The 15795-nt window shown below is 57.8% G+C and overlaps 8 protein-coding genes across 8 annotated transcripts; 4 read left to right on the forward strand and 4 right to left on the reverse strand.

The window, feature by feature from the left end:
* Positions 1-2: 2 nt before the first annotated feature.
* Positions 3-935, forward strand: LY79DRAFT_581795 (uncharacterized protein; the record flags this gene model as incomplete). Its single annotated transcript, XM_060560211.1, has 3 exons — positions 3-53; positions 403-656; positions 800-935. The coding sequence occupies 3 exons, from the start codon at positions 3-5 to the stop codon at positions 933-935; spliced, it is 441 nt and encodes a 146-aa protein (XP_060411593.1).
* Positions 936-1141: 206 nt separating this feature from the next.
* On the forward strand, positions 1142-4025 carry LY79DRAFT_520684 (trk family potassium uptake protein; the record flags this gene model as incomplete). Its single annotated transcript, XM_060555269.1, has 3 exons — positions 1142-1241; positions 1319-3030; positions 3081-4025. 3 exons carry the CDS (start codon positions 1142-1144, stop codon positions 4023-4025), a joined length of 2757 nt encoding a protein of 918 aa, XP_060411594.1.
* A 564-nt stretch (positions 4026-4589) lies between these two features.
* On the reverse strand, positions 4590-5325 carry LY79DRAFT_520567 (ribosomal protein L19; the record flags this gene model as incomplete). The annotated part of the gene is made up of 2 exons (XM_060555253.1): positions 4590-5086; positions 5163-5325. 2 exons carry the CDS (start codon positions 5323-5325, stop codon positions 4590-4592), a joined length of 660 nt encoding a protein of 219 aa, XP_060411595.1.
* A 238-nt stretch (positions 5326-5563) lies between these two features.
* Positions 5564-6966, forward strand: LY79DRAFT_561465 (uncharacterized protein). Its single transcript, XM_060558408.1, has 2 exons — positions 5564-5735; positions 5817-6966. The coding sequence occupies exons 1-2, from the start codon at positions 5621-5623 to the stop codon at positions 6845-6847; spliced, it is 1146 nt and encodes a 381-aa protein (XP_060411596.1). The 5' UTR covers positions 5564-5620; the 3' UTR covers positions 6848-6966.
* An 83-nt stretch (positions 6967-7049) lies between these two features.
* LY79DRAFT_520571 (pyridoxal-phosphate dependent enzyme) lies at positions 7050-8257 on the reverse strand (the record flags this gene model as incomplete). Its single annotated transcript, XM_060555254.1, has 2 exons — positions 7050-8047; positions 8140-8257. The coding sequence occupies 2 exons, from the start codon at positions 8255-8257 to the stop codon at positions 7050-7052; spliced, it is 1116 nt and encodes a 371-aa protein (XP_060411597.1).
* Positions 8258-8843: 586 nt separating this feature from the next.
* On the reverse strand, positions 8844-12138 carry LY79DRAFT_561470 (uncharacterized protein). Its single transcript, XM_060558409.1, has 2 exons — positions 11954-12138; positions 8844-11820 (listed from the first exon to the last, which is right to left on the reverse strand). The coding sequence occupies exons 1-2, from the start codon at positions 12002-12004 to the stop codon at positions 9079-9081; spliced, it is 2793 nt and encodes a 930-aa protein (XP_060411598.1). The 5' UTR covers positions 12005-12138; the 3' UTR covers positions 8844-9078.
* A 657-nt stretch (positions 12139-12795) lies between these two features.
* LY79DRAFT_671782 (enoyl-CoA hydratase/isomerase) lies at positions 12796-13724 on the reverse strand (the record flags this gene model as incomplete). The annotated part of the gene is made up of 2 exons (XM_060563961.1): positions 12796-13526; positions 13589-13724. The coding sequence occupies 2 exons, from the start codon at positions 13722-13724 to the stop codon at positions 12796-12798; spliced, it is 867 nt and encodes a 288-aa protein (XP_060411599.1).
* Positions 13725-14462: 738 nt separating this feature from the next.
* LY79DRAFT_520544 (Rer1 family protein) lies at positions 14463-15159 on the forward strand (the record flags this gene model as incomplete). The annotated part of the gene is made up of 3 exons (XM_060555252.1): positions 14463-14531; positions 14589-15006; positions 15074-15159. 3 exons carry the CDS (start codon positions 14463-14465, stop codon positions 15157-15159), a joined length of 573 nt encoding a protein of 190 aa, XP_060411600.1.
* Positions 15160-15795: the final 636 nt, after the last annotated feature.

Genomic DNA, 15795 nt, shown 5'->3' on the forward strand with positions numbered 1-15795 from the left:
AAATGTTCGGCTTTTTTCTCCTTCTTTCCTCGCTTCTCTTCTTCTGTTCTATTGTAAGTGGGGCCAGAGCAGACAAAGCTAAGCTTGTGTCGCCCCCCCTTCCCTCACCCAGGCACAAGGTAGGTAGGGAAGGGGTCTGTCTACAAGCCCGTCGCCCTCAGCAACGCCATTTCTAGGCCGCGAAGAAAAGATGGACGGGCGTTTGTCTCCAGTTCCATGGCAAGGATATTTTTGTGGATGCTGGATGCTGCTGGATGCACCGCGACTGGACTGCGACGGACACGATGGTTCAGGGCCTCGCTGTGGCCACTCCTCCACATAGCCGCCTCGAACGCCCGCAAATCGATGGGCTTTCCTCTCCCTCCCTATCTAATTAGATTAGAAAAAAAATTTAATGGTGAGGAAAAACTGGCTGGGCGCCTCTTCGTTTTTGCCTCCGCTCCCTGGAGCACAACCGCATCTAAATTCGAGCCTATCCCAGCTGAAGCTCCGTCTCTGATCGTTGTCGTTGTCTTTGTCGTTATCGCCGCTGGCAGCTCTTGTCGTCCCTTGTGTCGGAAGCCAAGAGCCACAGACACCCAGTCCTTGGCCGTCGACATCTGCGACACTTGCAGCGCCGGATTCGATCTCATCGTCTTTCACAAAACCTGTGGAAGGTACGGAGTACAGAGACAGCATCAACCAGGGGGACTCGTCCGATCTCATCTCAACTCGGCTCTTCTTCCCCTATCCCAGTTCTTTTCCCTTTTATTTACTTTATTACGATACAGCACCGCCGCACCCTGCAACGCACAAATAGGCAACTGCACTTGAGGTCACGTCTGCTTCGCAGTACGCCCGGCGCGTGTTACCCTCCCGCCCGAGTCCCGCCGTGCCAATTGATTGTCATGAATTCCAGCTCAACCATCATCCAATCCTTACACAAGGACGGTTAGACCATAAAGCTTCACAGCCACACCGAGCCAAGACCTGGCCCATTCGCCGTTCTCGATAGACTTCCTGCGCCGTTCTTCTCTAACGCCATATCACCCCTTCCCCCCCACAGGCCGATGTCTCGATCGGCCTGTCGTTAAATCGGAGAGGGGAATTTCCTCACTTTCACCTCATTCACCAACCGTCACCCCGTCGCGATCCGAAAGAAATGCTCGGAGCCTCGCGCGGCTGGCTGCTCGCCCAGCTACGGGCAGCCAAGCCCTCCTTCATATCCAAAAAGCCGCACTTCAACTTCATTTCGGCTCATTGTAAGTCGCCATCCCAACTATCGCCGTCGCATTTCACCCTGCGCACAGCGCTAATCTGCACCTCGCCCCGACATCAGACATTTGGATTTGCAGCCTCACTATACTGGGCTCTGTCCTCATATATGCCACGGCCGGCGGCCAAATGGCTTACATTGACGCCCTCTTCTTCGCCAGTGGCGCCAACACTCAGGCCGGCCTCAACACCATCGACGTCAACCTGCTCAACACCTTCCAGCAAATATGCCTCTACTTTTTTACCATGACCTCCAACCCCATCACCATCCATTCCTCTGTTGTCTTCCTTCGGTTGTACTGGTTCGAAAAGCGCTTCCAGGGCATCGTCCGCGAGGCCCGCCAACGGAGAAACACCATGTCCAAGTCCAAGTCCCGGGCGAGGGACGAGTTGAGCCAGGCCGAGAAGGGTCGCCTAAACGTACGCAATATTAAGGTCATGCACACGAATGGCCACCGGTCTAGAATGACTAATGATGGCATTCTGCTCGGCAATAAGGAGGACGAGGACGGCCGCGTTTCCCCGGGAAGCAACGGCATCGGTCCAGCCCCGGCACAGCAGTCCTCTAGAGATCAGACACCCGACAGAGCCTCCGATCACCACCCCGACGACGCCCATGGTACGGATGTGTCGCAAGGCCGGATCACTTTCGCCCAGCATGTTTTCAGGAGCGACGGGACGGAACCCGAAGTCAAACTCCCCCCGCCCCATTCTCCCGCCCACTTGGCCATTCTCGAGCGCCAACGAAATGGGCCCGAAGAGACGCTGCGCATCCCCAACCCTAGAGATGCCGAGAGAGGCATGAAGCCAAAGCGAGTCGAGGACAACGCCGCGCCAGAGCCCGAAGACGAAAGAGACGACGGTATCCCGCACACCCGCGTCGCGGCTGGGGAAACGAGCGACACCTCGCATGGTCTAGGCAACAATGCGTTCCGTCGGCCGACAATCAAAATCGAAGAACCCGAAAGACCTAGAGAGCCCGAGAGATCGGTCAAGGACGAGATTGCAGACGAGGCCGAGGTGATTGGGAGGACCATCCTCCCTTTCTCGCTGCGCAAGCCAAACCTCCGCAGGAAGGGTGACGAGAAAACTCGTAGCGAAGACGGCACCTCTGAAACCCCTCTCGCGAGGGTCAGGAGTCGTACCTTTGACACCATCAGGACCGCGTTGACACGCGACAAAACCGAGGACATGCCGTACCTGAGTTTCACACCCACGATGGGGCGCAACTCTGCTTTCCCCGGCCTGACGCTGGAGCAGCGAGAGGAGCTAGGCGGCATCGAGTACCGGTCATTGAGGACGCTCGCTGTCATACTACTGTGTTACTTCTGGGGGTTCTCCATCTTTGCCGTTACCTGCTTTCTTCCATGGATATACACCAGCTCTAACGCCAAGTACGCGGGCCTCGTCGAGTCGTCCGGGGTCAGCAAAGCCTGGTGGGGTATCTTCACGGCCAACTCCGCCTTCAACGACCTGGGCTTCACCTTGACGCCTGACAGCATGAACTCATTCAACGACGCGACCTTTATTCTGTTGATCATGTCTTTCTTGATCATCATTGGCAACACAGGCTTCCCCATTATGCTGCGCGTCATCATCTGGATCATGTCCAAGATTGTACCAAAGGGTACAGGACTGTGGGAGGAGTTGCGATTCCTACTGGACCATCCCCGTCGTTGCTTCACTTTGCTGTTCCCGGCGGGTGCAACCTGGTGGCTCTTCATCATCCTCATCGGTTTGAACGTGCTCGACTTGCTGTTCTTCGTCTTGTTGGATGTAAGTCATATACACATGCTGCTGTCGATTTATGCTAATGCCATGTCCAGTTGAATGATAATGCCGTGAGCCATCTGCCGGTCCACATCCGCGTTGTGGATGGCATTTTTCAAGCCGCGTCCACCAGGACCGCCGGTTTCTCGGTCGTCAACATCTCGCTGCTACATCCCGCTGTGCAGGTTTCATACATGATCATGATGTATATTTCGGTCTTCCCAATCGCCATCTCGATCCGTCGCACCAATGTGTACGAAGAGAAGTCTCTCGGTGTATACAACAGCCCTGATGAAGACATGGAGGGCACCAACGAGAACAGCGCCTGGTCTTACGTCGGAACCCATCTGCGGCGTCAACTGTCTTTCGACCTGTGGTATGTATTCCTGGGCCTCTTCATCCTAGCCATCACAGAGGGGCACCGGATCCAGGCAAAAGACTTTGACATCTACTCCGTCTTGTTCGAGATTGTGAGTGCGTACGGTACGGTTGGGCTAAGCTTGGGTTACCCCAACGTCAACGCGTCGCTCTGCTCGCAATTCACCACGGGGGGAAAGCTCATCATGATTGCGATGCAGATTCGTGGGCGCCACCGTGGTCTGCCGTACGGTCTTGATCGCGCCGTTCTGCTGCCCAGCGAGTCTCGATTTGAGAAGGAGGCCGAGGAGGCGCACCCAGTTCTGGTCCGATCTGCTACTGGCGCATCGACCGGGACTGCGCTTAGCGCCACCAGGTCCCACCTGCGGTCAAGAAGAATGAGCACGAACAGGGGTCAAGGCAACATCATCACCCAGTTCCTACACCCGGGACCCATGATTCCTCACGAAGACAGCCTTACAGACCTATCCAGACACACTAGATCGTTCGCCGCCAACGAGGATCCTCCCATGGGTGAGAACATGAAACGGCGCAATACGGAACCTGCGGAAGATGATATCACGTCCAGCGACAGCGAAACAGCGGGGCCTCCCCGGAGAGCTTTCACCACGCCGGCACACTAGAGGCTGCCGCAATGGACGGCCGCGGAACGGTCGATCCCGGAGGAGTAAAGAGAGAGTATACATTGTACGGAGTTGCGAGGGCGCTTGTCGGAAACGGAGTTATAGGACCGGAAACATTTCCTTTTGGTGCGGTGGCCTGTCCTTTCAATAAAACCAGGACTTAGACGGCTCAGGCTACAGACATAGCGTTTATATCGGCGTTGTACTTTTTGCTGTACATTCTTAGGATACCGTACGCTTATGATGAATGACAACCTTTTACTTTGCGCGCTCGACTCTGTGGATTTCTAATGACCCCCTAAAATGCTCATTGAAACTGGCGGTGTGTGGCCCGGAAACCCAAGATTCCGACACGGCGTATGGGACTCTGTTACAAGATCGATAGCACCGGGGGAGATGCAAGCCCCGATGGTGAAGCATATTTTTGTTCATTGTACAAGACTCCACAAGGCCAATGTTGTACAAGTCGCCCATTTCCTAATCGTACAACGTCTCGATATATCAAACCCCCTTCACCCCGAGTCAAAACATCTCCGTTCCGGGCTCCCCCCTTTGTTGCCCACCCTAAAACCTCGTGCCGAACTGCTTGCCGTTGTTGCGCATGCCGTACCTCTCCTTCTTCCAGGCAAAGACGAGGTGGTCGACGCTGCCCATGTCGTGCTTGGGCTTGCGCAGGTACGTCAGGCGGGCGCGGCGCGCGCGCTTGGGGCGGCGCCAAACGATGTCGATGCCGATGACGGTGGGCGAGTAGATCTTGTACCACATCTCGACGCCGACCTTCATGAGCTGGCCGCGCAGGAGGATGGCCGTGTCGACGCCGCGGCGGCGGATCGACATGCACACGCCCGAGAAGGGCTCGCCCGACTTGGTCGTGACCATGAGCACGTCGCCGACCTTGGCGGCGTCGGGGCGGGCCGGGTCAAAGAGCCGCGTGCGCGCGCCCGTCGGGTCGAGCTTAGCGCGCTGCTGGGCGTCGAGGGCGGGCATGGGGTTCTTGTGCGTGTGGCGGATCGAGGGCAGCGGCGGGTAGACTGCGAAGGTGGGCTTGTCGCGGGGGCCGACTGCGTTTGATCTCTTGGTTAGCTTCGGAGCGGTGGCTAAAATGCGTCGTCTGGGGCGTGCGGGGGGAAGGCTCACAGTGGGAGGGCTTGACGGAGGGCGAGAGTGAAGGTGTTGATGCCGGGGGCTGCTCGGCGGCGGGTGTGGTGGCCATGGAACGGGTTAGGAGCCGCTGGTGCCGCGTCTGGCGGAGGGCCGTCTTGAGGCAGCCTATCGGCCGCCGTAGACAAGAGACGTTCATCTTAAACTGTGTGGTAGTAAGGACGGGCTGCGGCGGATCGTTGTCGTCGTCGGTCGACCAGAAACGCAACAAGTAGACGGAGCTACACAGGTCGAAAAGTCGAAGTTGGAGGTACGAATTACGCGCTGTGATTGGATCGGCGCATCAATGATGCGGAGCCGTGCCCCCCGGGCGAGGGTGCGATCCAAAAATTTGGGAGTGCACCCTGCAGGAGCTGCCGCCCCCTCTGCCGATTGCTGCCGACGGTCGAGGAAATACCCTACACTCGACGAGTACATACAACACGACCGCAACAATGTCGAGGATATTGATGGGTAGGGCCCTCAGGGGCGCTAAGGCGTCAGTGTGGGAGCAGCAGGTGTGCATGGCCCAGCAGCAACGTAGCTTCAGCCAGACACCCTCTCGTCAAAGTACGTCTCGTGATAGATACCTTGAAGTATAGAAGAAGGAGGGAAAATAACAAAAAGGATGGAAGCTGACCTCGCTGCTAGACCCCCAAGTCGTCTTCGACAAGACGACAACGCCCGGCCTCGCACCCATCCTCGAAGAGATCCAGTCCAACATCATCCTCCCGTACTACCTCCCCATCCACCAGCGCAAGCGCGTCTTCTCCGAGAAGCTCAAGCACCGTCTCAAGAGCGACCCGGTATTTCTCGAGGTCGATGGCCTCGAGCACCGCTTCTCCCACATCAACGAGGAGGCCCTCCCCCCCTCGCGCGAGCTCACCTGGAAGGCCCTGCGCGCGATGCAGACCCCCGAGGACTGGAACAACTTCGGCCGCCTGCTCTCGGGCATGCGCAACGCCGGCCGCCACTACAGCCAGACGGACTTTGCCAAGATGATCCGCATCGCCGGCACGCGGGGCCAGATTTACACCATTATCGACACCGCGCGGCAGGTGCGCAAGACAGGCTTGCGGCTCGACAACTCGGAAAAGGTCAACGAGGTGCTGCACTTTGTCCAGATGCGTGCCATTGAGAGCGAGTGGAACAGGGAGAAGACGGAGCAGGCGCTGCGGTGGACTGAGATGGTGCTTGAGATGCTCGAGGACCCCAACCACGCTCTCGACAGCCGCCAGCTCGCCAAGCGTGGCAAGGACCGGTTCCCGCTGTTCAAGGACCCGCAGATCCTGGGCGCAGCGCTGCACCTCTCGGCGGTGCTGGCCGTCAAGCACAACGACGGCAAAGACCTCGACGGCAAGGTCGCCGGGTACGCAAGAAAGGTCGCCGACGGGTGGCCCGCGGGCAAGGGCCTGCTGCAGCTGCACCCGGAGGAGGCGTACGCCGACCGCGTAGACGGCGTGTCGTACCTGGCTCACAGCCGGACGCAGTACCTCTCGTGCGCAAGCCCGATCCTGCACGGCCTGTTCATGGCCTCGCGCGTCGTGGAGAAGCCGCTGGCCGACAGGCTGCAGGCTATCGCGGCCGCGTTGGGCAGTGAGGTCAAGGATGTGGTGGAGAAGCAGAACTACCCTGCCGAGCGTGGCCTCAAGACCTACAACGCCCTATTCAACTCCTCGTAGACATACCGCGGTAGCGGTGGCCGGAGAGAGGGGGAGGCTAGGGATGTCGTACGACATCGGAGACGGGGGAGAGGAGAAGTGATGAGCGGAACGGGGTGGATCAGAAGGGGCTCCAGAAAAAGGGGCTATGTACAGCTGATATGTAAGATTATCTATGTATACAATGCATCAAGACACACACAAGATCAACAACCCATCCGCACTACGGCAGGACAATGTACTTTTCCAGATGCTTGGGTATCGCGCCCAGGAGCTTCTTCTCGCCGAGCCACTTGCGTGAGAACAGCCTGTCGGCATAGCGGTACGCGCCGTCGCACAGGATGGTGACGACGGTGTTGCCCTTGCCGAGCTTCTCGGCCACCTCCTTGGCGGCGACGACGTTGAGGGCCGAGCTGGCGCCCAGGTACAACCCCTCCTCGTCGAGACACCTGTACACCATCTCGATGCTCTTCTCGTCAGCGATAGTTAGCGAGCCGTCGACGAGGCCGATATCGGGTTTCAGGTTGTCCGTGATGCGGCCCTGGCCGATGCCCTCGGTGATGCTAGAGCCGGTGCGTTCGACGAGCTTGCCGCCCGACGAGATGTACGAGTGCAGCACGCTGCCGGGTGGGTCGGCGAGGAAGGACTTGACGCGCCCGCCGCTGACGTCCTTGAGGTACCGCGTGACGCCGGCCAGCGTGCCGGCGGTGCCCGTGGCGCAGGTGAAGGCGTCAACCCCGCCGCGGGTCTGCTCCCAGATCTCGGGGCCCGTGGTCTCGATGTGCGCACGGCGGTTGGCCGTGTTGTCGAACTGGTTCGTCCAGACGGCATTGTCGAGCCGCTCGGCGTGGCGCCGCGCCTGGTGGTTGTAGTTTTCCGGGTTCTCAAAGGCGACGGCGGGCACGGGATAGACCTCGGCGCCGAGCAGCCGCAGGAGATCGATCTTGCCCTGCGATTGCGTGTTGGGCATGTAGATGACGAGCTTGTAGCCCTTCGAGCGACAAACATGCGCGAGGCCGATACCCGTGTTGCCGGCCGTGCCCTCGACAACCGTGCCGCCGGGCTTGAGGAGCCCGCGCTCCTCGGCGTCCTTGACGACGTAGAGCGCTGCGCGGTCCTTGACGGAGCCACCCGGGTTCATGAACTCGGCCTTGCCGAGGATCTCGCACCCTGTTTCGGCGGACAGACGGTTGAGGCGGATGAGCGGGGTGTTGCCGATCGCTGCAAAGAGGGGAGAAACAGGTCAGTCGACGGGTGACCTCATTCGGGGGTCGTCCCTGCACACACCCGAGGGGACATAGAGGGGGGCGTACCGCCGGTGAGGCCCTTGACCACGCCCTGAGCGCGCGACAGGTTGAGGGAGTATGCGCTGGGCGGGTCGATGGCGCGGGCGGCCGTCGTCGCGAAGCGACGCACGCCGAGGCGGTTCATGTCTGCCAAGCTGCTGCTGCTCGGGACCCTTGGCGAGTCAATTCAAGTTCCGCTGAGACGTGCGTGTTGCAGGTTTAAGGGGTCGGAGGGAGTAGTTTGGGAGGATCACGACGCAGGTGTTGTCGGAAGACGATGAGCTCCGGCATTCGGCTTTCTAAGCTGAAAGGGATCGTGGGCGGGGCTCACCCCGGGCCCGCCCGCCGTGGTGGGGGCTTTTCTTCAACTGGGTTCAGCTCTGGGAAAAAAATTACGTCAGAGCCGCTAGGACATGGTGCCTAGCACCGACGGAAGCAGGAAGACATGAGAGACGGATCCAGGAGGCAAATGCCATGAAAATAGGCAGCAGGACAACACTCTTCAACAAAGGGCACAAAAACACAGGAAAAATCGTACAGCGGTATGGCTTTGGGAAAGGCTGGCCTTATACCAACAAGTCCAAGTAAAGTAGGATTTAAGCGGTATAGTGTTTTCCCTGTTCTCTCTCTTGCTCTTATTGAGTATTTGCGTCACACGAGAACTGCCCAGAAAATGTAAACGTGTATTACAGATTGCCCATCTCCATGCATAATTAGTACCTACCTGGATAGGATCTCTTACACAGCCACCTGGCACACGCTTAACGAAATCAAGCATCATTTCGACTTCAGCAGTCATTCTTGTTTAATCCGCGGATGCTCATTTGACTATATTATAAAAGTATTCAAAACTGTCCATTACCGCTTTTCGCTTTCGGCGCTGTTCCATTCATCGCGGCCATGGCTCCTTGTTGAAGAGTTCCTCATGATTTCATCTGCGTCGTCAAGAGCGTGTGCCGTATCTTCCTATGCGTGATCATCTAGCCTCCTCACGTATGGCGACGGAAACAGTCCCTTGGCGCCCATGTAAACTCCAAAGAACCAGTCCCCGTTAACGTCCTCAATCTCCCGGATCTCAGCTCCCTTCGGGAACAACAGCTCGTCGTCGGCCTTAGAGTACCAAGCCCACGTAGCGCTCGCACGGATTCCGCCGCCGCCGTCGGGAGGGAACCCCTGCGCGAGGCCCTCGCCCACCGGGGCATCGGCCGCAACGTCCCTTGTGACGAAGCGTTCGCGCTTCTGGCCCTCTTCGTACCACCACCACTTCTGTGTTGCCTGCTCGTCACAGCCCTCTGCCGGTGTTATCCGCAAGTTTCGCCCGCCCACAAGGTCGGAGAGGATATGACGTAGCTGCCCACCGGGCCCGTCGCGGAAGCCGACCACGATCATGCGATGCCCGTTGAGACACCGGCGCCAACCCGCATGCCCGTTCTCGGGACTGATCTGGTCGCGTGCCTCGAGGTTGGCGTAGCAGGTTGTGCAGATGTCGAAGTCGCCCGGCTGAGTATCCGGTTCAATCGAGCTGGTGCAGGTGAAGCAGTGATATCGACTATGGCTAGGATGAATGGGGTCCTGGCAGACATCGCAGCGGGTCGTGAACGTGAGGGGCTTGAACGGGCCGATGCTGTGGATGTTGGGCCCTGTCAGAACGGCGGCCGAATGAGGCGGACGAGGCGAACGAGGCGACCTGGGACTCGCTGGTGGTGTGTGCGACGGTTGAGGTTGGTATGTCAGGGGTAAGAGAGGATGGGTGCATGACCGCCCCTGGTTCACGCAGTTGTTGCAGAAGCCCCAGTCGCCAAAGTTGCACATGTCGCAGCGCCAGAAGCACTCATTGGCCCAAGCTAGGCATCGCGCACAGAAGTTACCGCTTTCCAGCCTCTTGAGCGGGTCATCGGTCGTGAGCGTCCGTCTGCCGTCTGCCCCGCCAGGTATGATCTTGGGCTGGAGGTACCGATTTGCTGTCAGCATATGAGGTCTCGGAATATCCCCTTGCGAGGCATGTCGAGCCTTTTCCCACTTGGCCCAGGCGCCGTATCCAAAACCGAACCAATGCAAACAACCCTTTCCTGACCTGTAGCAATCGAGACAAATGTTCCAGTTGCCGTTGGCGCAGATACTGCAGTTGTAGTGGAGCTCGTACTCGATGTGCTGCCTCGCGCACCGGGCGCACGCAATCGATGGCTCGGGATAGAGCTGCGATCGTGTCCTCTGATGGCCAGAGATGGGCGGGCTGCCGATGCCCAGGCCCAGCCCGACAGGTCCTGATGTGGCTTGGCTGATGATGGACAGGTCCGCCGGCCGGTGCGATCGTTGCATGCGAGGCGATAGCGGCTCTGTGGGAGGGGAGGGGGCAAAGTTAGCAGACACCAGCGCCGGTGCGTTGGTCGCTCGGCTGGCAAATGCGAGATCTCGTGTCGCCAGCGAAGTAATCGGAGACTGCGTTGTGGTAGGCACTGACGGTGTACTGGAGCTTCTTGCTTCGGTAAAGGCGGTTCTTGGGGCGGATGCTTCGCCCAACTGTGTTCGTGTTGACAAATCGGACTGCGAGCGCGTGGTCACCCGGGTTTCGGACTGCGTTGCTGGGAGGGGTGTCGTCGCACTGCGGCCGCCGCTCGAAGTCCGCCTCCTTCTCCGCCTCTCTTCTGGTCGGACTTCAACATGCAGAGCGCTTTGCGAAAGTGGTGGCCGGCTGCGGTCTTCGGGGAAGCCGCTTGCGCTGGTCGACCTGGAGTGCGGCCGCTGTCTGCTGGTGGATCTGCCGTTCTCCGTTGCGGCAGACCTTATCTCATGTACTCGGTCAGGAGAGGATCGGGATTGACCACTGGCGTTGTTCCTCCTCGATGCCTCGGCCCTCGTACGCTCCCGCTGCCTTCGTCGGTAGGCCTCTGTGATCTTGCGGCTCAGCTCGTCGTTCCGGCTTAGGTCGATGTTGTCAAGATCCAGCCCGTCCAACAGCCCCTCCTCCTGAATTTGCCTAGCAAAATCTTCAATCTCCCTCTCTATGTCGCGTTCACTCAAATCGCCCGAGCTTATCAGAGATCTCAGCGAGGACTGGTGCTCGATTTGTCGGCGCCTCGAGTCGGATGACTCCTCGGAACGGTGCCCCGACTCGCTTCTCCATCGTCTCCTGTGCTCGCTCGATCTCGCATCCGGATGCAGCTGGTCCGCACTGGACCGTCCTTCATCAGCCCGGGGCCTTCGGCTGGCCCCATGCCTATGGCGGCTGTCCCTACTAGGATCCCGACTGCGGTATGTCCTGCCATCGGCAGGGCGAGGGGCCGAGGAAGACTCGACACCAGCTTCCCTGAGACTGAGGTTCCGCACATCTTCTAATATCCTCCTCTCCTCCTCATCCGCACGCCTCTCCTCTCGGGTCCTCTCAAAGAGCTTAAGCTCAGGCAGCACCTGGTCCCCGGGCTTGTACTTCTTGTTCATTTCGTCTGTGTCCGTCTTAGACCTTTTTTTGTCGGGATTTGCCGCGATCAACATATCGAGGAGCGTTGCGACGGTGGCATTGTGCCTTGTGTCGCGCACCAGTGCACGGCATGACGGGCAGGTGAAGATGTTGGTCCCTGCTATGGGGGGGTTCGGCGAGTTCTCGGCCTGGTTTGCCTGGAAAGAGAACCAGTCCTTTAAGCATGCGCCGCAATAAGTGTGCAAGCAGTCGAGGAGAGTCAGAGGCTGGTAAAGGAGCTCGGTGCAGATCTGGGAAGAAACGATTCGGTCAGCATACAAGGATCCCAAACCCTCTACCCCAAGCGCAGAGGTGAAAAGTGCCCCCTCTGCCACTAGGGCGGCGCTACAGGCCAAGGTTCGGACGGACGGGCGAGTGACTCACGGAGCACGTCAACTCCCTCTCGAGGTCGAGTCCTGGCTTTGAGGAATCCATGCAGGAACTGTCGCTCCGTGAGATCCCAAGAATGCCGGGCACGAAAGCAGTGTCATGGGTTGAGTTGCGCAGGATGGTCGCGAGAGGGGGACATGCTCGTATTAAGAGCGTGGACTGGCTGTCAGGCGGCTTGTAGTGGCGGGGGCTTCGAAGGCTAGGCGCGCCCGTGGCCGCAGCGGCCCCAGGTGTGCGGTAAGATGAATGCCACGACAGCCCAACCCCACGGTTGGTTCCCGTCCACCGCCGGCCCCTCTGACCCCCTGCTTCAGAGACACCTGGAGTAGCTCCCAAGCATCGCGGAGCCAATAAGCTGAGGTCGCTGCAAGCCCTCAGCTGTCTTTGAGGGCGTGCAATCCCCTGCAAGCTCTTAGGAAATACGAACCTGATGCCCACCAACATAGGACATCTTCAGACAGACTCGAAAATTATAGTCTCGGCGTATGGGCTGCTTCGAGTCGGAGGTAGAACCTTTGGGGACACATCAAGGCTCAGTCTGCTCGTCTCTCAAACGGATGTTCGCCCCAAATGGGCGAGCACGCATGCTGTCACGAGAGGCACTCGAAACAGGTCGTCCCTCATCCTGCGATTCACTATATGGGCAAAAACAGAACCAAGCGCACTCAGCATCGGGCTGACTGTGCTGTTGCATCGTCTTATCCACGTCGGGCTGATGGACGGAGTTCCCCGAGGGGCACACTCATTCGCCGAGCGAGAATGCAGGTCGTACAACATCATGTTTTTTTCAGAGTCAGACACCTCGCATACATTTTACTTTATCGACCAGAATACATTTACGAGTGAGTCCACTCTGCCTTCTTCTTGTCCGCAAATGCCCTCATGCCCACCTTTTGGTCGTTGCTGCCAAACAGGCTGTGGAAGACTCTTCGCTCGAACTCGACACCATCCCGCAGGGGCAGGTCCTGGCTCTTGTTCACAACCTCCTTGCAAGCGTTGATGGCCACCCTCGAGTAGCCGGCAATCGTCTCAGCCGTCTTCAGCGTCTCCTCCATGAGAACCTCATAAGAGGGGTACGCCTTGGCCGCAAGGCCCCACTTCTCGGCGTCGGCTCCGGAGAATGACTTGCCCGTCAGGATCAGCTCCATGGCCTTGGACTTCCCGATAGCCCGGGTCAGGCGCTGGCTGCCTCCGGCGCCGGGGATGGTACCAAGCTTGATCTCGGGCTGGCCAAAATTGGCCGTCTCGGTGCAATAGAGGATGTCGCACATCATCGACAGCTCGCAGCCTCCACCGAGGGCGTGGCCGGAAACAGCGGCGATGATGGGCTTCTTGACCTGAGTGGTGAGGAGAGACCAAGACTCGATGAAGGACTTGATATAGGCCTCGGAAAAGGTGAGAGGGGCCATCTCCTTGATATCGGCACCTGCGGCGAAGGCCTTCTGGGAGCCGGTGAGGATGATGACAGACGTGTCATCCGATTCGTTGAATGCCGTCAGCGCATCGTTGAGCTCGTGAATCAGAGGAGTGCAGAGCGCGTTCAGAGCCTTGGGGCGGTTCAACGTCACTAAAATGGACCACTGTCAGCATAGGGCAATGATGAAGATAGCTGCGAGAACGGTCAATCACCTTGACCAACACCAGGCTTGGGCTGAGAGACCTGGATGTATTCATAAGACCTGCTGGCGAACCCCCGCGTAAGTCTAGGCAGCGTCGGGGCCTGCAGTCGCGAAGCAACAGGACGAAGGTATCTGAGAGAGTTCATGATGACGGAGCTCCAGGTCGTTGGCTTGGGGAACGAGTACAGATGTGGTGATGCAGTGATTAGAGGAAGCAATTGAATTGGTGACTAGGTTTACAGGATGTTATCTCAACTGGTAGAGTATCCGCACCGTAAACTGCCACCGAGGATTAAGTATGAGCTGTGATGTAAGAGACAGGTCAAGGTCAAAGTCAAGGTCAAGCTCCAGCTTACCCAAGCTCTACACAGGTACCTACCTAGTCGAGGGATAATAGCTGGAAAGCGTCGGCTTTCCGAATGCCGAGGATACAGTCGGTCGAGCGTTGCGCACTGTGACTGCCCCCGCGTCACAGGCTCGACATGTCTTCAACGCCCTGGAGCAACGGAGCCCCACCGCGTCCGAGCTTGCGCTGGTTAGCTGTTCCACCAGCTAGAGTCTGAAAGCTGCGCCACAGGGGCCTCCTCTGGCCCTCTTAGGAGACCCAATCAATCACTGTGCAGTGCAATCTAATCTCTGAGGTGGCCGGATAAGACTCGGGCAAAACAGCAGAGGAGACGCGGCGCTGCCCCCAGTTGGAACTGAACAGTCAACCCAAAAATTCGTCCGGACAGATCGCGACAGATCTTCCTACAGCATTCCCATCTTCGCTCCGCACCCTTTTCTACGGGTCAATAGCCGCGCCAACCCACGCCCGTATCCTTCAGACCAGCTCCTCGCACGACACCTTACGCAGGGTCTCGTCTGCGCATTCATTGCCCAAGATGGACTCCGTCGAGCCGGAACAGACGGCCTTCTCCTCCGTCACAGCACACACCTCGAAGCTACAAAGAGTACGGTCGCCTTGAAATGCGTGATTCTGCCACGCCCTCGTGCTAACGTCATCGCAGCAATACCAGGCGCTCCTCGATCAGTCCACGCCCTATGTGCTCTACAGATGGATCAGCACTGGGGCCTTCCTCCTCGTCTTCTTCGCCCGCATCTTTGTGGCGCAAGGCTGGTACATCGTCGCATACGCGCTCGGCATCTACCTGCTCAACCTGTTCCTGGCCTTCCTGCAGCCCAAGTTCGACCCTTCCAACGAGGCGATGGACAATGAGATGGAGGACGGCGGTGTTGGCATTCTCCCTACCAAGCAGGACGAAGAGTTCCGCCCTTTTATCCGCCGCCTTCCCGAGTTTAAGTTCTGGTACTGGGCCACCCGCGCCATTGTCATCGCCTTCTTTTGCAGTTGGTGGGAGATCTTCAACGTCCCCGTCTTCTGGCCTGTCCTGGTCATGTACTGGTTTATCCTCTTCTTCTTGACGAGTGCGTAAACCCCTTACCCTGTTCTTCGCTTCGGTTTTCTTGGCGCAAACTGACACCTTTCTCCCAGTGCGCAAGCAGATCCAGCACATGATCAAGTACCGCTACGTTCCCTTCACTTTTGGCAAGAAGAACTACGCCAAGAACAGCTCCTAAAGAAGTCCCCAACTTAACGACGCGACGGAATCAAGCGGGTTTTATGAGGCAGGTCGTTGTCACGCCTTTCCCCTGTAAAGGCAGGGGCAGATGTGTAAGTCTAGGCACGCAGAAAAATATACAGTATGTGAGGACAAAATACGCACGCATTCTGACCAAGTCCGAATGGTGACGGTGGGAAGGGGAACTGTACGTATAGAAGGAAATGACGCGCGAGTATGAGTGTATGGGATGGCTGTGATGGCGAACTACACGGGGCGCATCGGCACGGCCGAGAGCATTTGCCCCGTTGATGAGTGACGGTTTTGCTTTGAAATCATTCATCTCATGCTACATATTGTAATAGAGAGGACAAAATCTGTCTACGATTATTCATTCCTTTTCGAGCTGTTCCGCCCTTTGACGGACCTAAAAAGCTACCGTAGCTAGCGAGGGGTGTGGTGCTGCTGGATTCGTCCAATAAAGCTGATAAGGCTCACGGTCCATGTTATAGTATAGTGTAGTGTGTATATAGTTAATTATCTGTCTATCTATATCTTGTGTGGTGTCGCTGCTTTATGTAGCTAGCAGCCAGTGGGCTGCTTATGTAACAGCCTGCCCCCTCTAAAAATATAGTGCCTTTACTATTAATAAGCT

Source organism: Colletotrichum navitas, assembly GCF_030913465.1.
Source record: "Colletotrichum navitas strain CBS 125086 chromosome Unknown LY79scaffold_54, whole genome shotgun sequence".
NCBI lineage: Eukaryota > Fungi > Ascomycota > Sordariomycetes > Glomerellales > Glomerellaceae > Colletotrichum > Colletotrichum navitas.

What these genes read in the sequence shown, in the direction of transcription:
- LY79DRAFT_561465 (XM_060558408.1), top strand. Translation starts at nt 5,621, where the DNA reads ATGTCGAGGATATTGATGGGTAGGGCCCTCAGGGGCGCTAAGGCGTCA. An exon ending in CCAGACACCCTCTCGTCAAA is followed by an intron (nt 5,736 to 5,816) that starts GTACGTCTCGTG and finishes CCTCGCTGCTAG; the next exon opens with ACCCCCAAGTCGTCTTCGAC.
- LY79DRAFT_561470 (XM_060558409.1), bottom strand. Translation starts at nt 12,004, where the DNA reads ATGGATTCCTCAAAGCCAGGACTCGACCTCGAGAGGGAGTTGACGTGC. An exon ending in AGAGGGAGTTGACGTGCTCC is followed by an intron (nt 11,821 to 11,953) that starts GTGAGTCACTCG and finishes GTTTCTTCCCAG; the next exon opens with ATCTGCACCGAGCTCCTTTA.